The sequence below is a fragment of the Bombus vancouverensis genome, chromosome 18 (assembly GCF_051014615.1).
Source record: "Bombus vancouverensis nearcticus chromosome 18, iyBomVanc1_principal, whole genome shotgun sequence".
Lineage (NCBI taxonomy): Eukaryota > Metazoa > Arthropoda > Insecta > Hymenoptera > Apidae > Bombus > Bombus vancouverensis.
Genome location: NC_134928.1, coordinates 3742351 through 3767618, shown reverse-complemented (window position 1 = coordinate 3767618; position 25268 = coordinate 3742351). Strand labels below are relative to the sequence as shown.

At 30.6% G+C, this 25268-nt stretch overlaps 4 protein-coding genes across 17 annotated transcripts; 1 reads left to right on the top strand and 3 right to left on the bottom strand.

Moving 5' to 3' along the window:
* Positions 1-7686: 7686 nt before the first annotated feature.
* CycG (cyclin G) lies at positions 7687-13683 on the bottom strand. 2 transcript variants are annotated; one of them, XM_033341153.2, is made up of 7 exons: positions 13532-13683; positions 10631-10878; positions 10117-10533; positions 9781-10035; positions 9488-9696; positions 9286-9353; positions 7687-9189 (listed from the first exon to the last, which is right to left on the bottom strand). In XM_033341153.2, exons 2-6 carry the CDS (start codon positions 10748-10750, stop codon positions 9308-9310), a joined length of 1047 nt encoding a protein of 348 aa, XP_033197044.1. In that variant the 5' UTR covers positions 10751-10878; positions 13532-13683; the 3' UTR covers positions 7687-9189; positions 9286-9307. The 2 variants fall into 2 exon arrangements, with proteins under 2 accessions (XP_033197044.1, XP_033197045.1); XM_033341154.2 differs by lacking the exon at positions 13532-13683 and adding an exon at positions 12452-12642.
* Positions 13684-13783: 100 nt separating this feature from the next.
* On the top strand, positions 13784-23709 carry Trs31 (trafficking protein particle complex subunit 31). Of its 13 annotated transcripts, none has more exons than XM_076626355.1 (15): positions 13784-14100; positions 17071-17248; positions 17338-17511; positions 17574-17718; positions 17800-18048; positions 18121-18535; positions 18603-18749; positions 18834-19243; positions 19338-19520; positions 19595-20106; positions 20331-20773; positions 20958-21123; positions 21227-21316; positions 22737-22791; positions 22855-22937. In XM_076626355.1, exons 1-13 carry the CDS (start codon positions 14082-14084, stop codon positions 21279-21281), a joined length of 3096 nt encoding a protein of 1031 aa, XP_076482470.1. In that variant the 5' UTR covers positions 13784-14081; the 3' UTR covers positions 21282-21316; positions 22737-22791; positions 22855-22937. The 13 variants fall into 13 exon arrangements, with proteins under 13 accessions (XP_076482470.1, XP_076482471.1, XP_076482468.1 ...); XM_076626356.1 differs by lacking the exon at positions 13784-14100 and adding an exon at positions 16671-16786; XM_076626353.1 differs by lacking the exon at positions 13784-14100 and adding an exon at positions 16803-16941.
* LOC117160412 (putative glutathione-specific gamma-glutamylcyclotransferase 2) lies at positions 15086-16517 on the bottom strand. The gene is made up of 3 exons (XM_076626379.1): positions 16500-16517; positions 16156-16406; positions 15086-15766 (listed from the first exon to the last, which is right to left on the bottom strand). Exons 2-3 carry the CDS (start codon positions 16288-16290, stop codon positions 15227-15229), a joined length of 675 nt encoding a protein of 224 aa, XP_076482494.1. The 5' UTR covers positions 16291-16406; positions 16500-16517; the 3' UTR covers positions 15086-15226.
* On the bottom strand, positions 23599-24437 carry ND-B15 (NADH dehydrogenase (ubiquinone) B15 subunit). Its single transcript, XM_033341161.2, has 3 exons — positions 24300-24437; positions 23847-23990; positions 23599-23783 (listed from the first exon to the last, which is right to left on the bottom strand). The coding sequence occupies exons 1-3, from the start codon at positions 24435-24437 to the stop codon at positions 23712-23714; spliced, it is 354 nt and encodes a 117-aa protein (XP_033197052.1). The 3' UTR covers positions 23599-23711.
* Between the last annotated feature and the right edge of the window lie 831 nt (positions 24438-25268).

Below are 25268 nucleotides of genomic sequence, written 5' to 3'. Positions count from 1 at the left end.
CCCAGTGCCTGACCGCACTGAACTCCGTCCCATGGCCGCACCTGGGCTCATATAATTCTACGATCCTCTGGGATCGAGGTACTCACATCGCCATGGTCACTGTTCTCGTCATCACAACAGACATCCAACTCCGCAGGAATGCGACTATCCGGCATTTTCCTTAACCTGTCATGACTGTACTTGTATGACCTTTTCCCATCCAGTGTTTTCAAGGTATATCGGTCTCCTTCCAGGACCTCCGATATCACAAACGGACCCCTGAATTTTGGATCCAATTTTGTCTGGTTCCTTTCTTCATTTTGGCGTAGTACCAAATCACCAGGATTAAACCTAACTACTTTAGCTTTGGTTTTATCGAATCTCTCTTTGTCATACCTAGCACTAGTTTCCATCTCTTTTATTGCCTGTTGTCTTACACTGGAGATATCTATTTCTTTTTCCTCGATGTTATCAGGTAGTAATAAGTCATACGGTCTTGCTGCTCTACCAATCAATAACTCTAAAGGACTCGATTTGGTTACGCGGTTGATGGTGCAATTCAAAGCCAATTGCATCTCCCCGATCGCGTCTTGCCATGAACGCCCGGTCGTTTCTACCGTTGTGAACATATTTTTTAACGTGCTCATAACACGTTCTACTTGCCCATTGGCCCTACTTGCACCGGTCGCGATCAAATGAACTTTGATTTGTTTGCTTGCACAGAATTCTTGAAATTCCCGGCCCGTGAAACATCTACCCTGATCTGCTATTATCCGACAGGGACTACCGAACAAAAACACGGCGGACTTAAGTGCCTTGATAACGCTGAGCGAATCCAATTTGCGTGTGTGATATAAGTGCACGAATTTCGTAAAGGCATCGATCAAGACGACGACATACTCTTTCGAGTCATTCTTGCCACTCAGCTTGCCCGTTATGTCCATATGCACCGTATGCCACGGTATGCCGGTCTTAGGTATAGGATGCAGTTCAGCCTGTATTTTACCTGAACTAGCCTTCGAAACTCTACAAGCATGGCAGTTCTCGACAAACTTGCGAACATACTTCGCCATTCCCTCGAACCAATAATACTCATAGAGCTTCTCGAGCGTTTTATCCCATCCTAAGTGCATAATTGACTGATGCACATGGTTGATGACGGACCATCTAAAACCTCTCGGAACAATGGGTAAGCAAAGGGTTCTGCCCTTTCGTTGTACTTTACGGTAAAGTGTACCGGATCGCAGTTCGTAGGTATTCGCGATATCTTCCGCGAGCTCTTCGTTCTGTAATTTATTAACGATTTCGGAGATTTGCGGATCGCGACGTTGTTCCGCTAATAGCCAGTCTTCGGAGATCTCGGCCAGATTAATCTCTTTCTCTGCGACCTTGTCTATCATACGGCGATTCAAGTCTACGGGGTTTCGCGAAAAGAAATCTACGTGGGCCATTCGTTTACCCTCTCGATACATGATGTCAAAATCGAATGTTTGCAAATAAGCCCACCACCTATAAACCCGGTCGTTTAAGTTTACTTTGTTGCTGGAGGCTTTCAAAGAATTACAGTCCGTAACTACTAAGAATTTCCGTCCATGTAAGTAGTGTCGGAAATGCTTAACGGCGCTTACTACTGCTAGTGTCTCCAGTTCGTACGAATGATACCTAGATTCCGCGGGACTGGTCCTTTTACTATAATATTCGATGACTCTGTTTTCCTTTTCGACTCTATGCATTAAAATAGCTCCATACCCCTCCGAACTAGCGTCGGTATGTAGCTCTATGGGCCGATTGGGATCAAATATCATTAACACCGGCGCGTCGGTCAGAACGGAAATTATCTGTTGTCTTATCTTTTCGTGCCTGTCCGTCCAAGTTATGTGCTTGTTACTAGAAGTGAGTGCGTACAAGGGTTTCATCACTTGCGAAAATTTAGGAATAAATTTTCGGAAGTAAGAGGCCAAACCTATAAACTGCCTAAGCTGTGTGACGGTCGACGGTGCAGGTAAAGAATTCAAAGCTTGTATTTTTCCCGGGTTTGGACGAACTTCTCCGTTACGAATTACATATCCCAAATAAAGTACCGACGTCTTCAGAAAAGAACATTTAGCGAAATTGAAAGAAAATCCGGCGTTTACGAGAGTGTTTAGTACAGTGTGCAACCTTTCTAGAGCTTGATCTATTGAGTCGGCGATTATTGGAACGTCGTCCAAATAAACAACGACATACGAATAAGCGAGGTCGCCTAAGGCCTTGAAAATGGCTCTCTGGAAAACGGCTGGTGCATTTTTCAACCCAAACGGCATCGTCACGTATTCGTATTGACCGTCGGGGGTAACGAACGCAGTATATTCCGTCGAGTTAGGGTGAATGGGAATCTGGTGAAATCCGCTAGCCATGTCCAGGCTAATGAAGTATCTCGCACTCTGCAATCTCGCGATTTGGTCAGCAATAAGGGGTAAGGGATACCGATCCGCGACCGTATTTTTATTCAGCGCTCGAAAGTCTACGCACAATCTGTCTGAGCCGTCCTTCTTCTTCACGAGTATTATAGGGCTCGCGAACGGCGAATTACTAGGTTTTACAATTTGTGCTTTAATTAATTCGTCTATCCTCTCGCGTACTATTCTTCGCTATAATGCGCAGCAGAACCCCTTAGGGCGCGATTTAGAGCGGAAAGTAACGCACTCTCTTGCATCGGGTGGTCTTTCAAAATCAGATCAGCATGAGAGCACCACGCGGATGGATCGGCGCCCGCGCCTTCAGGGTCAAAACGTGGTAACGTTGCATCCTTAGATTCCGTACTCGGTCGTTGCTCCCCCGGTTTGTGCGCTAGCGTCTGAATTAACTCGCGCATAAGGTCCATTTGCTCTTGTAGCACTTTAAACGGTTCTGATCCCACTTCTGATGTCGGATCAGGATTCGAATTTTGGGCGCGCGACGACTCTTCATGTGGACTAGCCATCGTCTCACAAAGCCGAGATTTTATTTACACGTATATACAGGTCTATCACTAAGCTTAACAAATAATAAGTACAACTAATAATAAGTCTAACAAACACTAAGCCTAATGAATAATACGATCTACGAATAATTAAATTAAATAATACTATTAGCAATGTTTGAGTTCAAATGAATCCACGGTCACCGGGATAACTCCTTACTAAGCGAAACTAACTTAGACGCAAATGCGATCGTCGAAAAAGCTCGATGTATCACTCTCCAAGGCAATCGCAAGAATGCCAGCCTCGTGGAGATTTTTCTCCCTGTACGATTGCATTTTGTTTTCTATACCCGTTTGGAAGCATCGAGAAGGTTCCAAACGCCGTTGCTAGGCACACTCGTTGGAAGCATCGAGAAAGTTCCAAACGCCGTTGCTAGGCAGTTTCTGCCTGGAGTTTTGGTTACTAAATACAATGTATGTCCCATTGCATCGGCACCTCCGAGGCAACATCACACGTGGCTCGGCCCGCTCTCGAGGCCGCATGCCGCCACAACCACATTTCTCGGAAAACACATACAACCACTCCAGACCTCCGTTAGATAAAACATCCATCCCGTGACCGTGGCTACGTTCAGCGACCGATTGTCACCTCGAACCCAATCTCGCTTATTACAAATCTTAAACAATTACAACTATAATAAAATCTAGGCTAAGGTACTAGAGGATGTTCCCAAAATTTCCAAGGAAGGGCTTCGGCTTTCCTTTCATCTCCGACAAGTATATTGAAATAATTAAAGGTATAAGTATACGTTTATGCTGATTCAGATCCTTACTCTCTTAGTGTTACTAGACAATGGAATGATAGGGAGCACGTTCATATATTTATAGCAAAAGAACATTACCAAAAAAAGTTAAGCTTATGGCTTTGGCTAGAGGCTACAGGGAACATAATTTATATTCAAGGGCACAATAATATGGATCTCTCCTTATTTAGAATAGTTTTTGTTTCACTAAATTCTATCCTCTGCGTAATTGAGGTCTCCAGGTCACGGATATACAAAAGTAAAGATGTAGAGTTTTTCTTGAAGTAATTACTTCAACATCTATTATGGAGAAGTGATTCTTATAGCCTAGTGGCGAGGATGAATAATATGGCCAGGACAACCATACAGGTGTTTGTTGCAGAATGAGTTTGTGATATTTGTTACAGTACGAATAAGGAGTTGGTCATCTAACAATATTAATGCAACAATGAAGCTTTATTATTTTTGACTTTTTGTTCACGTTGAAATGGATCTCACTTCTAGGAACTCTACATCTTCTCTAGTGTTTAGTTTTTGACACAACGATTCTCTTTACAGCGACTTCTTTCGTCTCTATTATAGTACCGCGGAAATATCGCCGGCATACAAACAATGTCGACGATAAAGTGCAAATGGCCGACAAGCCGAAAGGGTCGGAAAACTTCAATAGGCCTAACGGTCATCAATATACTTCGGCACCACAGCCGTTGATGTTCAGTTAGCCGCCGGAGAGTCTAGAGTCAAGAGTCGTTAATCGAAAGTTGTCGTATCACATTACTGCATTAAGTTTACGCTAAATAATCATCGTTTTCTGTTTACTCCACTGTAATAAATCCATCTATCTCTGCATTATCATATTTTCTTTTATTATTTAATTTATACTTTACAATTTGTCCAGCTGGGCATTCGGTAAATTTTTTTAGCTTAATTGCTAACTAACATGTGGATGTGTTTGTTTCTGAATCCAAATTAGTAATCTGGTATTAATTTTTCTTTCTCTATTGTTGGTTTTAGGCGATCGTATATTATTTTCTCTAGTACTTTGGAAAACACAGGAAGTAGATATTGGTAGGTAAGATGCAGTTTGGCGTGGGTCTTTACCTGGCTTAGGTAACATTATGATCTGTGCTAGCTTCCATAGATTAGGAAAGTATTGGATTCTTAAAATTGCATTGAATATCATTGTGATTAAACGTAGTGCTTTTGGGGGAAAGTTTTTCAAGATTTTACCATTGATTAGCGTTTCTGTTGCTTTATTGTCTTTTGTTTTCTTGACTATGATTCTAATTTCTTGTGCTGTTGTATTAGGTATGGTGTAGTGCTTGTTAGTTAGGATACTAGCATATTGCGCATCTTCGTCGGACTGATATTTGGTTTTACTTTTGTTTTCTTTTCCAGCAATGTTGTTCTTATAGAACAATTCGATTAGGGCATCTATTATTTGAGCATTTATGTAGATCGGTGGTGATTTAACGATATGAGTTATAACATTTCCTTTTGGGTCCATATCTATTTCTTCTATTAGTAAATCGAATGAATTTCGAAGTGGGATGTCTTGTAGCCATTGTTGCTTTTCTGCATCTGAAGTTTTGATGGCGCTTGTGCCTGGTATTATTTTGCGCTTTTTGTGCGCTGCTGTCATCTTCCAGTGTTCATCGTTCCCATTTCTTTTGTAGATGAGTTTTCCTGTTCTTTGTTTATTGGTTGTTTTCTACTTAATGTATTTGTAGCTTTATTTATGTAATATATTTCACCTTTGTTTGTTATTTTGATTGGTGGTATTTGCTGTTGCATTTTGGTGCTTTACCATTTGACAATGTTTGTTGTCTTTTCGTTCACCTAAATTGTCGCACTTTCATCGAAGCACAGTTTCTCACGTCTGTCTAGCTCGGCTGGTCAGGCAGAACTGACATTATCATATAGAATAGAAACCATTGGAAATCCTAATTTCTAACATTTCTGAATAAAGAATTTCTATAATTTGCTCTCTCTATATCGAGTTATATACAGGGTGGTAAAAACTGGTGGTACAAGCGGAAAGGGAGTTATTCTATGCGAAAAAAGAAATCGAAAATATAGAATAAAAATTTTTCGTTTGAGGCTTTATTTTCGAGAAAATCGACTTTGAATTTTCGCTCGGTACGCGTGCGGTACGTTATAACGGATCTTACTGTAGATCGTTGTCTCGATATTTCCGCTTGTACCACCAGTTACCAACCACCCTGTATATTTTAATTAGATTGTTAATATTTTTACTCAGTAACAAAAGTAAAATGGATAGAAACGTGAAATCTTATTTGTAGTTAATTTCTACTTCTATTTTTAACGTTTTTGTAAAAACGAATACGCATGCAAAACAGATATATTACGCCAAAAATATTATTCGCAGCCTATCAACTACTGAAATTACTATAAAAGTGAAATTTAGGTTTTATTATAACAAAATATTATCGCGAAGAAAGTAAACAAGCAAAAAGTTATTGTATATAAAGAATATATTAATTAATTTTTCTTTTTTTCTAAAAAGAATAGAATAAACAATTAACTTTTCTTCCTAAGGCAACTAAGATTAATTATTGTGCTCGGACAGAAAAGTATGAACATTTTCGTAGAACCGTACAATGAAATAAGCTCTTGCAGCATAGAATCACAGCGAGTATATTTCATTTGCGGTGGAACTAAATAGATTTTTGTATGATAACGTGGAACGCCTTCAGTTCTTGGTCACTGGGGCAGTACTAATCTGAGAATAACCTTATAAATGTAGCATTCGTTCCCTCTTTGGTAATACTATTCCCTAATTAATTCAAAGGTAGATGCGCCACTTACCGTTATTACTGCTGATTACTTGATCACACTCTCGTTTTCATTATGGATACATACAACATACACACACAAACTGCCTGCCCCTTAATATAAAAACATGATATCGGTCTAATGGGTCTAATGAAACTAATGACTAGGAACTAATGACTAATGAAAATGATACAAAACAAATCACACATATCTACGACATTGTTATTATTGTTACCGTAATGTAATTGGCAGCACTGCCTTTAAGTTAGTGAGAAAATCATCCTGTATGTTATCAATTATATTTTTATTTTCAAAATAGTATATCGCGTAAAAGTTACTTTAGAAACAAAGTGTAAACATGCGCACTTTATATTTTATCTTCTTAATTATACTTTGAGGAAGATCTTTTAATCTTAGATATATTTGAATTTTATGTATATAATATATGACATTTTAGGTTTCTTTATAATGAACTTTTTAAAATTAAAATAAAAATATTTGTCTTTTCTGGAATAATAACTTCTTAATATTTTGAAGCAACATAATTAATAAAAATATAATAAGTTGTGATCTATGGATCATGAAATTATTCAAATAAATTTATGACATTATTTATCTTGTATTATGTTTCTTATAATAATTATTATACAATAATTATATATAAAAAATAAGTAGTTCATAAAATATTTCATATTTCTCTTAAATGTTTATTAACCTCATATTTAAACATAATTCTTTCAATATGAAAGAAAAAAATTGTATTTTATAGAAGATTATTTTATAAAAAACTTTTTATATTATACATTTATTTAGGTAACATAATATAGAAAGATATATTTACCAGAATTTTTATTTTTGACAAATTTTAGTATTAACGATATTGGCTGACAATTAATAATAAAATGCAAGACTCATATTTCAACTATTTAACATCTAATAATTTGTTGCCATGAAATACTTTAATAATGAAAGTTTTGAGAGCATATAAATATTACTTATGGCTAACATAAACTACTTGAAAATATAAATAATTAAAGTAAAAATTGATCCTTTTTGTCTCTAAATATGACATTAATTTGTAATATTAACATTGTGAGATACGTTATAAATAACATTTATATATATGCAATTAAGGAGTAAAACAGTTTATAAGCAATGAAAACATAATTGTTTTATTTTCCTGGAACTAATTTTTTGTTTTATTATCTAACAATTGAATGAAATATTACTAATATATAAGTCATTTATACTTCATTTGAAGTTTCGTTTATTTTATGTTTTCTGTATTCATTGTAATGCCATAAGAGTGATACAAAATGTAAAAGACAAGATAATGAATTATTATAGACGAAAAATTTAATTATTAAATGCTTAAGACTATTGTGGTTAGATTTCAGTAATTTGCCACATTTAAAATCTATGTCAGTAAAAAATCCTATCACAAATTGTGGCTTTGAAATATTCTTATTCTTAGTTTATAATACTATATATGTTAAATTAATTTTACATGTAATTATACTTTCACAGCTAATATTTTTTCTGTTGATTTTCAAAAATGTTCGCTCAAAGCTTTCAAGATTGTTACTAACCTTTTGTGCTCTTCATTGTATTTATTCACAACATGTAATATATACATAATATTCTTGAAATACCGTGTAAGAATTTTGTACAAAAACATTATCTAATTTTTAAATTAAGTATGACCTACATACATATATTAAAGGCAATTGTTCCTTTTTAAGATTCTTTTAATTGCAATTTATTAAATATTGATAGCCAATTAACATATAACAAGATTAATAATTAATTATTAACATTGAAATAATATATCCACTGAAAAAAATGTGTGATAAGAGATGTAAAGATCACAATTTGATCACAAAAGGTTAAATCATTTAATGTAAATATGCAGTTACGTTTCTTTTTCTTAACGAAGATATTCGAAACTCATTTAATAAAAAATTTCTTATTTACATTCATTCGTATGCTTCTTAGATACATAAATACAATCTCGCGACAAAACATTAAATAGTAATTTAAATTTTGCATAATTTTCAGCATTAAAATTTATTAAACATTTTGATCATCCTAAATAATTTTATTCATCTTTTATAATTCACCATTTTTAAAATAATTTTTTAACTTTATATTTATACTCACATATAATTAATTTCTTTGTGTTTTTAACGTTTTGCAAGTGTATGCATATATTTATAATATTCTATTCATAATATACGAATTATAAAGGACATTATATCACATTAATGTTACTACCATATGACTTGTTCATTTTCTTTTTACGGCACTCTCTCTCACGTATTTCATATAATAGCAATAACTGATAAATTTGAGAACGAAATTCCTCGTTCGTTTATAAAATGTATGATACAAGTAGAAAATATGTGTGTGTGTGTGTGTGTGTGTGTGTGTGTGTGTGTGTGTGTGTGTGTGTGTGTGTGTGTGTGTGTGTCTTTCAATACATTTCATATATGGAAAACCAAATTTTGATATAAAAAGAGGTACTTCAAATTGTTCCTATTCGACATAAATACATTAATATTTGTACTTTCTATTTAACTTTTAACAAAATTTATTTTTATTTTTAAACTAAAGTCTAATTTCTTCTCTTGTTCGGTATGTTGAATAAATATTAAACATCTGATTCAGCACCTTAAAAATAATCCACCATCACATATAGTTGTAATATATTCTGCGTACTTTACTAATATTTATAGTTATAGTTGGTATGATAATATAGTAACTCACTTTAAGGCCTCAATACTGCCATTTAACGTCTCTTATTCCCATGACGTCGACCGAACTTACGATTTTTTCTACAAAAAGGAAGTTGTAAATCTATTAATATATATAAAAAATATTTGTTCAAATTGTCAAAATGCTTAATATTTATATTCAATTTAATTCCTAAACTTAATGTTATGCAAACATACGAGCATAGAAAGTATACCTAATTTTACTCGGCGAAGGAACCGGAGTATGTTCGGCGATAACAGGTAATACAGAAGTAAATTTATCAGTTGGACGTAAAAGACGTGCTGTACGAGAAGATAATCTCCATATCAGTCTTTGCCTGTGAGGGGTTTGCTCCTGAGCATTGTATTTGCTCAATACAGCACCCACAGCTTCATGTGTGGAAAAGAAGCTTGTGTCTGAAATCTATAAACGTAATATACCAATCATTTATTGTTTTACCTGTTATATTTACAAGATTTAAAATTCATTAAATTATTATAACGTTACCTTACATATTTTCTGAAGTTCTATAGCAAAGTCCAAAAGTCTAAGCATTTGATGCCTTGATGTTACAGATGTATTGATAGTAGAGGAACTAGGAATAGCAGTAGTAGATATGGGAATATCTGTATTAGTATCTAATCGGTTCACTGCACCATCTAAGTATGTGCAGAGTAGAACAAGTGCTACTTCCGACGACTTCAAACTTGCACAGTTACCATCACATGCAACCATTTCTAACCTAAGTAGAAGCTCAGATTCCTAAAATAAAGCAATCAAATTGATATATCATTATAGTAATATAACCAAGTCTTCTATTTTTACATAAATAAAAATTATTACCGTTACAATACTGGTATACATGTCTCCTAGCCCTAGTTGTGATGCAATTGCAAGAAACATTGCATTGAATAAACGAAGAAAAGTTAAAGATGTAACAGGTTGAGTACCAGGTGCCCATTCTAACTTATTCCGTATTACTTCTGACATACGTTTAAGATCACCTCCAGTGCATTTGCACTGAGAAATTGAGACTAAGTGGTCAGCATCCAGTGACTGAGCTAACTGAACAGTAGCTATGTGAAAAGCAGATACACTGATACATGCCATATATTTTGGTCTTGCTTTCATTTTTGTTAAAAAACGGTCCATTAAATTGATGGCAACAAAAAATACATCCGATGGTAGATCATACCATACTTTCAAACACCTTAAAACATGGGCTGATCCATCACGAGCTCCAATTGTTATGTCATCATTCTGAAAGGAGAAAAAATATTTCATATAAAATAAAATTACTTATGATATTTTACAGATACCCAATTGTTCTATTATTCTATATGATTTATATACATACTTGTGATATATTAGGTAACGGAAGGTTAGGTTGATACTTTACTTCAAGAACCAAAGCTTCTTGCAGTTGTTCAAGTAGCGGGTGGATTGCATCCGGTACAGGCAAGCCCGATGTGTCCATTCCTGCAATGTGTGACTGACAGCTCACTACGGCAATAATTAAAAGATAAAGCAATGCAAAATATGCGTAGTGTAGCTGATGATATGAATGTCACACAACAAGAATGGCGCAGCTGGCTAGCCTTGTATCTATAAACAGAAAATATTTATATTAAAATTATTATTTAAAAGATCTATTATTGTCTAAATTATTATGTTAAAGATAATAAATATATCTGTTTCTAGAATGTTTAATTTAACATAACAGTTTGTGATAAATAACTTATTCTTTAATAACATAAATATAGTCGAAAAATTGTATAAGTTGTTTAACTATTTTAATAAATTACAGAGAAATAACAAATATCAGAATAATTTTTTTCTTTAATACACTATAAGAAGACCATATTTTCTTCGTGACAATTGTTCCTATGTTATTTTAATACTAAATCTTGTAACAATTTTATTCCAGCTTCTTATTTTTACTTCTGTTCTTTGCTATTGTGTAAGGTGTGCGAGTTTGCATCCACGCGCCATCAATAGATTTATATACTTGAAAGTTTCAGGAATGTACTAGAAAATCATCTATATATAATTCGAAATAACTTCGAGCGCTTTCGATTTTGTATCTTTTTCTTTTATATGATTCCTTTTTTAAAATAAATTGAGTCAAAATTCTTTGCCGTGATAATATTTTTGTAGAACTACAGTCATTATAAAATGTTTAAATATATTATTACAAACGAGCTGAATTTATTATTTTTGGTTTAATTTAAAAGAATTCAATTTAGAATAGTGTCCTATTTTATAAATAGCGCTTCCAAAATCATGTAAATAAAATGATAACGTAATAAAGGTATAGAATTACAAAAAAAATCGAATATTGTAAAAATATAAGTCATCAATATAATAAGGAAATAGTTAATAAATTTTGCAAAATAAGACAAAATAATATAACGATAGTTTATAATGTAATAATAGGCTACTGTAAAATGATTTTCGAGAATATTCTAATGCGAAATATCGAATAGAAATGTGTAATTTATTTATTTGGTAATACTTAAGTCGTATTATTGTCATATATTATCAAAACGACAAAACGAAAAGATATATAACCAGCTGATGCAATGTACTGTCAGAATTGAAAGAACTTAAGTGCGTCTAAGTCTTCCATTATTTGTATCATACGTCAATTCAAAACGAGCCAAAAATGTCCAAATAAAAATATTTTCAATTAAATATGTTAAATATAAGGAAGAGTATTTAACTGAAATTAAAAGTTCAATGCAAATTTGTCCTGAAACATGGATAAAATAAAAAGATTTAATAAAAACTATTAGTTTTGGAAAGATATATGTATAAAAACTAAAATCACATATTTACATATATATGTTTATAAATTTCACTGACCCGAAAAGCTGTTTAAAAATTACTGTATTGGTGATAGCAATGAAAATATGCAAACAAATCATAAAACAATATATGAAATAATGGTTTAGTTCATAATATTATAACTTACTACGAGATGCTTAATTTGAATTACATTATAGGTAATGACAAGATATAAAACAATAATGAATGATGTAATGAAAGATATAAAACAAAGGAAATTGTTTATAAAGAAATTGATCCTCGCAATTTATGAAGAACTAATGTATCACTTAACGAAAGAAATGTTTATGTTGATCAACGATCAATTCGTTGTTAGTAACAAGATTCATACCTATAATATTTTCCCATATATAAAAGCAAATTAATGTACACACTTATCATTTATTTTAGACAATGTGGTATTATGAAATCACAGAATCATCGAAATCTATAGGTATATATTGTTTTTTTCTTTACGTAAGAGCAACGAGCTCCTACGAAGAGCAAAGTATACACTCTATATAAACGCGTACTCGAATGATACTGTTAATTCGCATCTGCTATGCGAATCGTCACGGATGAGCAATATCCGAATTACTACGAATATGCACGAATTTGGACGAAGTTAACTGTAAAGTAGTATTAAGATCAAATAATATATGAAATCTTTGGTTAATAAACGAATTTAATCATTTATTTGCAAATGATAGAATTTCAATGATCATTTAAATAAGAATTAACAAATTATTTCAACAAAAATAAAAATGTATGTATTGTAAATAATGAGCAATAAAAAATAACTTTATGAAAACATAAACTTTAAAATGTTGAATGCGAGTCTATGGAATATAGTTCTTATCTTTTATATTTATATATATACACGCGCGCGCGCACGCACGCGCACGCACACACGCGCGCACACACACACACACACACACACACAGAGAGAGAGAGAGAGAGAGTATCTCATCTTATTTTTGTTATATTTGACACGAGTTTATACAATTTATCATACTTCATTATTAAATAAATTTCATAGCGATCCACATTTTCTTTATCTAATCGTAAATAAATATTATGCTATTTACTCTCAAATGCCAAGAACTATAGAGATCTCATTTACTCCTGTCATTTAATTTGTAGAAAGAAAAATTAGATTTTTATCGCGATTATTCATTATATATAAAGTTCCAATTTTGTAGTATTGTCAAAAGCTTTATCATTATTATCTTAACTAATTTATATTATATCATATAAAAGACATATCATAAATAATCAAATAATTAGAAGTACATATATACAGTATGTATATTCGTCGAACTCTTTCTCTATTCTCATTACCACCATTTTGTTTTAGTTAGACATTTGAACATATATTTTATAAACACTTTATGCACTACAATGATATTTACAAAAAAAAGCAAAGATTTACCCGGATGCGTCCGAAACGCTGTTACGTCGATATATCACCCAATCTTGGCTTTTTTATCGTATTTGTCGATACGGATAGGAAACAGATTCACGAACGAACTATTCCGTTTGACAGTTGTTTTAACAATAAGAAATGGCGAAGTCATGAACGTTCAGCTGATCATTACGAGCTTCCATACGCTCATGCGTAATAGTCCTTCCATAAGCGTAAATCTCTCTGCGAAAAATTTTAAATATGATGTCACTATATTTAGATAATTTATTATCTTCACTGCAGTTATATTATTTCAAATAATTTTCATTAATTTTAGAATTGAATGTTCTATTTATAAATCTAGTTTGAATATAGCATTATTTCATAATTTTAAATTTTATATTGGTATTAAATAGTATTAACATGTAGGTTAATGATTGTGCCGTGATATAGGAGCAGAAGACAGCACAGATACGTAGCATAGGAACAAAAAACGTGAGGATTTCCGTAGATAACTTTTTGACACCCGCTTTCGAAGACAAGAGGCTATTTTTAAGTTGGGACACTAGCACTTAGCATGATTTTGTTCAGCAATGGTAACAATGCCTGTAATTTTTTATGATCATCATGTTCTCAATAGTCGAGCGTGCAATAAATGCAATTATTTCCGATGGGTAATTTAGCTAATTGTAATGACCCGATTGGTCAAAGATCACTCTGAGGAACTTCCGTGACCTTTATCTAATCACCTGGAAGCCTCATGTTTCGTCCAAATATCACTCACCCTTTTCCCCCAAATATTTATATCTATGTATATGTTATTTTATTTTGTTGTAGCACTATTAACTTGCTACTGGATCTTAAATTTATATGTTAAATTTATTAGTATTTTACTTATCTTATTGTATCAATATCATTGTGCTGCTAAATATTAGAAAAAAATAGATGATTAGATGTAAAGACCAAAGCTCCACAAAGTCTGAAAGGATGAACAAGATAAATAATAAATAAATAATAGTAATAATAATGTAGATTAATGATCTTAATTTTATTGCAATACTAAAAATTTGAAATGATGCACATATATGTATTTCAGCAATATGTGGAATATTTTTGTTAAAATCTACTGATATAATCATTTTATTCTTGACATTTTCTTTCTCAATATTACAGTTAGGAAGGAACCTTAAGTATACATAAGTTATAAGTATGTGATCACTTTTGTAATATCAGATGATTTAATATAATATAGAAAAAATTTTTTGAACTATTAGTATTCCATAGATGTAGTTTATGAGCTAGCTTTTAATTTTTACATTTGTTATGCCACTTCATTGGTTAACATAATATATATTTATACATGTATAAATAGTAAACAAGAATGATTTTTGAATACATCTTTACATTTTATAAACTGAAGCTTTTTACATTCATTCATTCTTATTATGTACAAATTGATAGATATTTAAATAAGAGTACTATATGGTAATATATTATAATAAAAATAACATCCCTTTCTTATTATACATTTCTATTGTCAATTATAAATTACTTTTATTTATATTATGTGAAGATATAAAATTTCATACTATACAAAGGTTTTATTTATTTTTTCTAATTACACAGATAATACAAATAATTTGCCTATTTTCCAATGTTTTAAGTACAAACTTTTGGTTACATTATTCAGCTCTGAAATATATTATTAAAGAAACACATTTCTTATCCATTCTCACTATCACATAAATTTTTATCCAATTTCATTTCCATATTTTTTTCTTGCTCTAACATTTTCACAGTTGCCTCGAGTGTATATAAATGTTCATCATTTATACCTGGTGCTATTACTCGCATTGCAGATGCCAAATTATATAAATATTCTGTATTTGTTCCACTAGGACCATGAGACACTAGTATCTGTTTTGCTATTGTATATATGTCCTCTACACCTGCATAATTTGGATTATCTTCACCACCTATGTAAATTGTGATATAAAATCGCATATTTTCTGAAACTGATGATAATAGTTTTTTATTTTTAAGATCATTTGGAAAAGTATTATCTGTTAAAGAATATGGTGCAGTATTTTTAATGGAATAAGATGGATAAAAGAGAACACTTTTTCTTTCATAACCTCCTTTTTCTCTGTAATCCAAGTGTTTTACTACTTTATCTATATTTTGGGGTGATATTCTATAAGCAACACCCCATACTTCATCATTAGGATTATCAGAATTAAGTAATGTTACAACACGACCAGGCTATAACAAAATACCATTGTTTGTATACTTAAAAACTATGTATTATACATTACATAAAAGTCAACATAATATGAATTGTTAATAAGTAATAAAATAATTTACACTTAATGTAATATCTAAATTTTTAGACCATAACATAACCATACACATATCAAATTCTATTAATGAAGAAATAATTACAAAAATTGATTTTTACTTTTCTTAAAGAAAACTAATTAATCCTTTAATTGCAAAACATTATTTGCAAAACACAAAAAAAAGAAAATCCCAAATTAATTTGAAATTTGAAATTTAAAAAACGTACATAATTTAATCGCAAATGTTAAAAGATGTTTTAAGTGAAAAAAATTACTTAAAGAAGTTTAACACACAATAATTATAATACGTACTCTACTAGGTATTCCTCTATGATCTATACTTTTCTGGTAAAATCTTCTGATATATCCTTTGATGTATCCAACGAGAATTTCTTCGTAAGGAAAGTCCGCTTTCCATATCAGTGAACCATAACCAAACACCCACATTATTACTTTTCTTGTTAAATAGTAATTGCCTTAATGATTGTTTGAACTTTTCATTTAAAATTATATTTTTTTGTAAAAATATATAAATTCCGAGTAAGACAGTATTTCCTATTCTCCTAAAACATATTTAATGTTGAATTCACATTAAATTATTAAGACGACAGATACATAGACTATTTAGTAAAAGTTTTAAAACAATCAAAATATACTTTACACTAAAATTTTGAATAATGGTTTATGAAATATAATTATTTCGAACAAATTTATTGTTCCTTCGACATTACGCTATTTTTATTATTTAAAATATACCTTTTCCTAATCTTTTGTCCAAAATAATTTTACATTAGTATGTATATTGAGAGAAATTATGAACATCACATATGTACATAGTATACAGTGCATATACATATTTAATGAAAAGTACGTCAGATAATCACGCGAATGTTCAAATTTTCGTGTGTGAAGAGAGAATGAATTTTCATATTGATTTAAATGTGTAAGTTTTAATGTCTATTGACGATCAGATGATTTTATTTTGATATACGGTTATTAAAAGTGTTTGGTAGTAAAACTTAATATTTAAAATGTTTTCAAAATTTCTATGTACCGATGTACTTGCCATTCGCTGTGTTGATAATTTCATTTTTGTAGGTTAGTATCATATATGTAATTTTTTCACAATAAATAAAAGTTATAACCAAATCTTCATTTCTCCATTTAAATAGTAATACATATTTATATTTTGTAATTTTTATAATTTCCTTTTCAAATTATACATAGGTATGGGATGTGTACTATATATTTTTAATGCCAAAACATACAAATTGGAAAAAAAAATAAATTGTCTTTATCCATATAATATACATGGAATTGTTGAGGGCCCTAATAACAAATTAACTGTATTTGGTGCTAACTATTTTTCTACATATAAAATTTACCATAAACAAGAAACATTGATGTATGTTTAAGTAATATACATATAATATTTGTTTTATTAAGTATTATACTTTATTTATCTATATATTCATAAGAAAGTATATATTTTAGGATTGAAGAAGATTCTAATAAAAAAAGACTTAATGATTGGATTGTGGCAGCAGAATGGGTGATATTTGATGAATTCGATTATCTATGTGTTCTTTTAGCACACAATAATGTTTGTATTTATAACGTATCTAGTGAATGCTATCAAAGCATATGTTGCGAAGAAAGATGTATTCTGTATCCTTATATTTATATATTTAAACAAAATATTTTAACATTAATCTTAACTTTATTATTAGATACGCTGGCTCCATGTTAAATAACAGTAATAGAGATCTAATTATTTTTAGTGGAACTGTATATCAGGAAATATTGATATGGCAAATAAATTATAATTGTCATTCTAGAATATCTCCAGTTTTACATCGTTTACAGGGGCACAATGTTCGTAATATATTACCTAAAGCAATGTCCTTTTTTATGCATTATGTTAAAGTTTAAGAATGCAAATGAACTCAATTCTAGGGTGTAATCTTTTCAATCACATATGATATAGCTACACAAATTATTTGTTCTACCTCAGATGACAGAACAGTCAGATTATGGAAAATAAGTAACAACAAAAGTAAAGACTGTAAGCTTACATTGGAAAGAAAATCAGTGAACACAAATTGGAAAGAAATTAATATAAAACTAATGCGAACAATGTTTGGTCATACAGCTAGAGTGTGGAAATCTATCATTAAAAATGAAATTTTATTTACAATAGGAGAGGTATATATCATTATGTATACATAGTAAACAATTGATAATAAAAATAATTTATTTTCATGTTCATAATCGAAGGATTCTCTTATATGCATCTGGTCATTGGATGGTAAACTACTTAACAAAGTTTGTGCTCACCATGGTGCTGCTATATGGAGTATTGACATATCAAATGATAATAAAAGTGTTTTCACTGGTGGTGCTGATGGTGCAGTTTATGCATGGCCTTTTGTTAATGGTTATGTTCAAAAAGCTGTATTAATACCAAAAATACATACATGCACTGTGCCAAAATATGTTTGTTACTTAAGAAGTGGTAACCTTTTAATTTTTGATGAAAATGCTACTTTATTTATATTTAACAATTATTATAATAGTCTGCTAGGGTCATTGTATTTAAAGAAATATAGTACATATTGTGTTATGGAGGTTTCTTTATGCCACACCTATGTTTCTTTTGCATCAAGAGATGGATATATAACAATATACAAAGGTAAAGTAATAATAAAGATTGATAAAATTGCATTAATTGTTAAGAATATTGTACATAATGATTTTAGAAGTTGCAGCTAATAGAGAATTACAACAGATTATAGAAACAAAGATAATGGAATCACAAATATTTTCTGTACAGTGGCTAGGAGATAATAAATTAGTAATTTGTGGCCTAAATGGAATTTTAAAAATATTTAATTTTACAGAAGGAGGTATATTTTATAAAATATAGAATAATCTGTTGTTTAGTAAAATTTAAATTTCCATTTAATTTTTACATTTTTTATTTTATACAGGATTAATTAATATAGAATCAATATGTTTGTTACCATATAGTCGAGAACGTTGGTTAACAGCGGCTGCTTTATATGAAGGACTATTAGTGTGTGGAGATAGAACTGGAAATATGCATGTTTTTGAGCTTGAAAAATCTGTATCATATAATGGAGCAAATGTACCTGAAGCAAAAAACAAACCTATCCAAACTTTTGTTAAAGTTCATGGAAAAATTGGTATTCAAAATTTCATAGTTTTGAATTCAAAATTAATATCAACTGGTCGTGATGGAATGTTAAAGTTTTATGAATTAAATAAATATAAAAGTGCAAAGTTATTATGCGCTTTACATAAACAAAAGATGCCAATGGATTGGATTAGCAGCCATTTAAAATCCTCTGATGATGTTCTTATACTAGGATTTAAAGAGGTACATACATATGTATTTAAACAGATGTTATACATATATATGTATATACATATTTTTTTTTACATTTTTTATCTTTCATCGTTATTATTTATAGGTAGAATTTATAATATATAGTCTGCTCCACCATCGAACTTTGATAAGAGTTCCTTGTGGTGGTGGGCATAGATCATGGGATTGTATGTTACAAAATGAACTTATTACATTTGTATATATTCGTAATAAGCAAGTATATGTATCTAATTTTTCATTAACTTCTTTCATGTTGCCGGTTTTATTGGTGAGTAATTTCTTCATACTGAAAATTTTATACTTTCCCAGAGGAATTAAAAGCATATTCTTTTAAATTTTTAGAATGGTTTCCATACAAAGGAAATATACTGCATCAATCCAATATCTAAAATTGGTCAGTATAATATTTTCATATCTGGAGGTGAAGATAGTACTCTTCGCATTAGTTACATCTCAAGTACACTGATGAAAAACAATCTCACTTTTCAAACATTGAGTATTTTTGATGGTCACATCTCTAGTGTTAAATTTATAAATTGTTTAAATTTACAAACTAATCTTTTTTACAATAAATATCTCATTTTTTCGGGAGGTGGAAGAGCACAATTAAAAGTTTGGGAAATTGATATAAAAGATAATAAAACATCCTTACAAAGTACAGATATTTCTTGTCATGACATTACATCTCACATGTTGTATGGATTTGATCGTTATCATAAAAAGCAGTGGCAAGAATCTAAATATTCTTATAATATGCAACCTGAGAGTCGATATATGGATATTGAAGTTTATCGTTGCTCTATAAATTTACATTATATATTGCTCTTTGTTGCTTGTGCAGATGGATTTGTAAGGTACATTTTTTGCTTGATATTTATGAATTTACAATGTAGTATCTTATACAAATATACTTGTGGATATTCTATATTCATAGAAATATAATTTTAAATTAATATTCATAGAAATTATTGTATTATTCATAGAAATATGTATAATCTTTATTTTTTGTAATCTAAAATGAATTTTTGAAAATCAAGGTATTTTTCTATTCAAATATTTACTTAAATATTATTTGCAGAGTATTTTTGTATGATATTACTGTGAAAAATATTTCACTCAAAGCACATGTAAAGTGTGTGGATCGTTGTATAACAAAAATAACTGTTTTGACATATGATAAAAAAATAATTGTCTTAACAATGTCCACTGATGGAATCGGTCGATTTATTGATTTCACTGATATTATTTCAAAGATTATAATATGTCCACAAATTGAAGAACAAGAATTTCACAACTGCAAAAATGTATTCATTGCAAAGTTTGATTTACATCAATCTGGAATTAACTCATATGACATAAAAGTGATTGAAAAAAGCGAATATTTGTTAGCAACTGGTGGTGATGATAATTTGTTTAATGTTATTTGTTTTAAAGTTCAGTTAGAAGGTAAGAAGGAAGAATTACATATTTCATTGTTATCAAAATGGAGTACTGCGACTGCACATGCTGCTCAAATTACAGGTACGTTTACAATTTTTATGTCAGTATATATTTTTAAATAATGCTTAACATTATTTATATTTATTCTGTATTTGTTAAATTACAATTAGAAAATATAAACGAATAAAAATAAAATAAAGTAAGCTAGAAATATAAATAATTTATTGATAAAAGTATTCAATTAATTTGAAAAGATATTTTCCAGGAGTAATATTTCACGAAAGAAATACAATTTTTAGCGTTGGAGTGGATCAGCAAGTAAATATGTATCATTATGATTATAACAATAGCACTTTATCTGTAACATTTTTGAAGAAAATCTTTACATTTGTAACGGATGTAAAAGGCTTAACTTCATGGTATAATTCAAAGTATGTTTATTGCTTCTATGATATTTAATTATGATAATCTGCATTATTATGTTTTAACGGATTAATGTTTGACTAAATTGGCATTAAAATTTAATTGTTTTAGTGATGAATCAGTCATATGTGTGTACGGTAGAGGATTTGAGATATTAACCGTCTAAGGTGAAATATATATTATAAAAAACTATAATGTCAGGTAATATCGTTTCTTGAAAATTTATTAATAAAATAGCATATATATATGTCGGAGATGAAAGGACATTGGAGCCTTCCCTTTGGAACTTAAATCCCTTAACACCGTAATCTAGATTCTATCATAGGCGTAATTAAACAATTGTCGGGTTTACATTAGAACTAGAGTTAGGGGCGTGAAACGAAACTTCGTTTGGATTACACATTGTCGTTATGCAATAGAGAAGACATTGACTAGTGCAAATACGATTATTATAGAATTGGACAAGTAACCGTGGTAATTAGATACTCGAGAAACTAATGACAATGATCCTAGGTTCAATAACGAATCCGCGGTCAACGGGATGATAGATGAATATGCTCACAATATCTAAGTCGGACTCTTTGTTAAAACATGGAATATCCACCGAGCGTACAGACACTAAGTAACTCGCTAATACGACCTCACGAGAGGGATGACTTTCCGTCGTGATGATGCTGCAGAAGAAAACTATGATGGGGTGTGTCTGAGAACACGAGATCATCGGATTCGTCGAGGATAGCCTTCGTTCAGAAGGTGAGGGAAATTGGCGTTGCTGCTAATTGGTCAATCTCCATATCGGTGGTTAAAAAAAGATGCTAGTCGCCCTCGAGGGAAAGTTGCTAGTGGGAGACGCCGTTCGTTGAAAAATAGGTCTCTCCTATCTTCCCGTAGCTGGGACAAAGACTGTTTGTTTGAAGGACTTTAGTTAGCTAAATCTTAAGATTTGTAACGGTTATATGAACATGTACTGCGGAGACGCATCGACATCTGGCAATCATCTTACTCGAAGAATAGGGTCTGCGTGTGGCGAGCTACGGGACAGAGACCGTTGGAATGTTTATTGTCGAGTGTTACAACTATTTCCCTTTTAAGGAGAGCTATAGAATTGCTCCATGCCTTTGTTAGACAAAGCGTTCATCCCGCGACCGCGGCTACGTTCGGCGACTGGCTGTCGCCTCGAGCCCAAGCTCATTATCACAAATCTCGAACAAATACAATCGGGTCGAAGGACGACAATTGTTTAATTACGCCTATGATAGAATCTAGATTACGGTGTTAAGAGATTTTCCCGAAGTTCCAAAGGGAAGGCTCCGATGTCCTTTCATCTCCGACATATATTTATTTAGTTTTATCATTTTCGCTTGAATAATAAACAATTCTGTTTACTATCACCAGATGGCGAACCTATCAGATAAACTTAGTGTTGCTATTAATTCGATTGTCGTGTTGAGTTTGTTAATGTTTATAAGAAAGTGAAATATTACTTTAGATATTAAATATTTTATAGAAATGACAAGTATTACAATATCAGCAGTTCGAACACGAACAAGTATACTTGATAAATCATTAAGTAAGGGAAAGGGAGAGGTTAGCTTGAGTTGTTTCGCACTTCTGTTTTCAGAACTTGTGCAATACTGCCAAAATCGAGTTTACACCGTACCAGAATTACAAAATAAGTATGTAAATAATCAAGTTCATTAAAAATTCTTATATACAAATGTTTTCTATTTATTGGTTAGATTGGCAGAGATAGGTACAGAGGTTGGTCATAAAGTAACAGATTTACTCGTTGTACGGGAAAAAGGTGGAAAGCGCGAGATAAAATTATTAAATATTTTATTATTTATTAAAAGTACGGTATGGAAGTCATTGTTTGGTCGTGAAGCTGATAAATTAGAACATGCAAATGATGACGAACGGACTTACTATATCATAGAAAAAGAAGCACTAGTAAATAAATTTATATCAGTTCCAAAAGATAAAGGAAGTCTAAACTGTGCTTCTTTTATTGCTGGTATAGTTGAAGCTATTCTTTGTGATTGTGGTTTTGTGAGTATTAAATTTTTGTCAATATCACTATTTAAATTATAAAATTATTTAGGTAATGAATTAATTGGAAATATTTGCATTTGTAGCAAGCAAAAGTCACTGCACATTGGCATAAAGGAACAACATATATGGTTAAATTTGATGATGCAGTTGTTGCTCGTGATAAACAACTCGAAGATCGATAATTAAAGACATAGGAAAGAAATTAAAAGTAATAAGATAAAATTTTATATTCCAATACAATTAAGGAATGAATATCTTTGAATTAAAAATATAAAAAAAGAATTCCTTGGTTTTGTTTGTGGTCGATTTAAATTATTTTCACAGATAAACATTTCAGCATTTCATAATAATTTTCCTTTGTTTATTGAAAATGGAATCATATGTGCGAAAATGAAATGCCAGTAAATAAAATGACATGTATAGTTATAGCATTTTATATTTACTAATGAAGTATTTATTTTATATTTTATTGTATTAGAGTACAGATGCTGACATATATATTGTAAGTTTAAGATCTACAAATATACAATTGGAAAAAGAAATGTTATTCTGTAAATTTAAATTCTCTATCAACATATGCTACTTGACCAGTACGATACAAATAATCTTCATTATCCTATAAAATAAAACAAATTTTATGTTCATGGTATACTCATTAAACAAACATTTAATAATATACCTTCACTTTCTCGAGAAATCTTGAACCAAGATATATGCCTCCAAACCATAACAAACCAAATAGTAAATGTGGTACAAACTTTACATGTGAAACATAATCATGGTTATGTCTCAATGCAACTAGTCGTTGAACTGCACCATCCACCTATATTAATTAATTACGTATTTAATACAAATATCATAAGGTCTTTTAACAATTAACAAAATTAATATTAAAGTAATTTTTAACGATATTTTCGTGTAATTTATATCAATGAGAAAAATACTTGTTACATAATTACATTTTTTGCATAAAATTATGAGACTGTTCCATAATTAAATTAATAATTACCTTAAATAACTAAGCATACATTACATAATTAGAAATGAATCTAAATGAGTTACATTTTTTCAGATACAACGGAAATTATTATTAAATCTATATAAGTAAGGTTAAAAAATTATCACTACATACGGGCATTACTTGCATCGATGGGTTGAGAACTTCTTTTAAATATTTGTGACGTAATTGAGCTCTTCTCGTGTATTTCCATTCTAGTATTGCTCGTTGTTTTTGTGATACATCGTAGGATTCTATTTTCTGTGCACACATCTTTTCCAGCAGAAAATTTGCACTGTTCAGAAGGAATACGTGACAAATCGCAAAAACTGCATGGAACTCTTTGTAACTGCAACCTGGAATAGCGATATAGGCTACCTATACTTTTGATAAATATGTATATGCATACATATATATGCGTAGAATCTATATCTAGAATTTGTTTAAGGAAATCTTTGATGAACATTTAGTTGTTAATATATATAATATATATAATATTATATATACATACATGTGATATATAAACATAATAATATATAATAATACTTTTTAATTTTCTGATACGTACTATTTTAATCAAATTTAGAGATTATGTCAAATTTAATATCTAGAATTCAATTTAAGTAATAACACGTAAGTAAAAATGGAAAGTTCATCATAAACATATATAACTACATAATATTTATGATAAACTACGTATATATCTGATTTGTACAAGAATGATTAATGAAAATAAATAAAATAATTATTAATTGTTATATGTATGAAATAAAAAGTAACAATAAATAGTAGTAGTAGTAGCATTAGTAGTTTCTTTTATTGTATTGGACTTTCGTCCATGATAATCTTAAAATTAAATATACATTTAGCGATAATTATACTTTATGTCTGTTTTACATTATTGCTTATTGACATATTATTTACTTAGAATTACTAGTTAGATCTACATTACTATTGTTTGTTAGAATAGTTTAAATAGTTAAATAAACAGCTTAAATAGTGTCGACAGATTATAAAGTTTGAATGAAAAGAATGCGTAAACATTGTTTGCGATAAAATACATCACTCACATATAGACACATATGTTTGAAATGTGGGTTGCTC

Coding starts and splice junctions, on each gene's coding strand:
- CycG (XM_033341153.2), bottom strand. CDS start 10,750: ATGGACACATCGGGCTTGCCTGTACCGGATGCAATCCACCCGCTACTT. Junction 10,534..10,630: donor CGTTACCTAATATATCACAA/GTATGTATATAA, acceptor TTCTCCTTTCAG/AATGATGACATAACAATTGG. Junction 10,036..10,116: donor TGTATACCAGTATTGTAACG/GTAATAATTTTT, acceptor GCTTTATTTTAG/GAATCTGAGCTTCTACTTAG.
- LOC117160412 (XM_076626379.1), bottom strand. CDS start 16,290: ATGTGGGTGTTTGGTTATGGTTCACTGATATGGAAAGCGGACTTTCCT. Junction 15,767..16,155: donor ATAGAGGAATACCTAGTAGA/GTACGTATTATA, acceptor ATTTTGTTATAG/CCTGGTCGTGTTGTAACATT.
- Trs31 (XM_076626354.1), top strand. CDS start 16,875: ATGTTTTCAAAATTTCTATGTACCGATGTACTTGCCATTCGCTGTGTT. Junction 18,049..18,120: donor TTTTATTTACAATAGGAGAG/GTATATATCATT, acceptor TCATAATCGAAG/GATTCTCTTATATGCATCTG. Junction 18,536..18,602: donor ATATATAACAATATACAAAG/GTAAAGTAATAA, acceptor TAATGATTTTAG/AAGTTGCAGCTAATAGAGAA.
- ND-B15 (XM_033341161.2), bottom strand. CDS start 24,437: ATGTGTGCACAGAAAATAGAATCCTACGATGTATCACAAAAACAACGA. Junction 23,991..24,299: donor CATCGATGCAAGTAATGCCC/GTATGTAGTGAT, acceptor TAATTAATATAG/GTGGATGGTGCAGTTCAACG. Junction 23,784..23,846: donor GATTTCTCGAGAAAGTGAAG/GTATATTATTAA, acceptor TTTATTTTATAG/GATAATGAAGATTATTTGTA.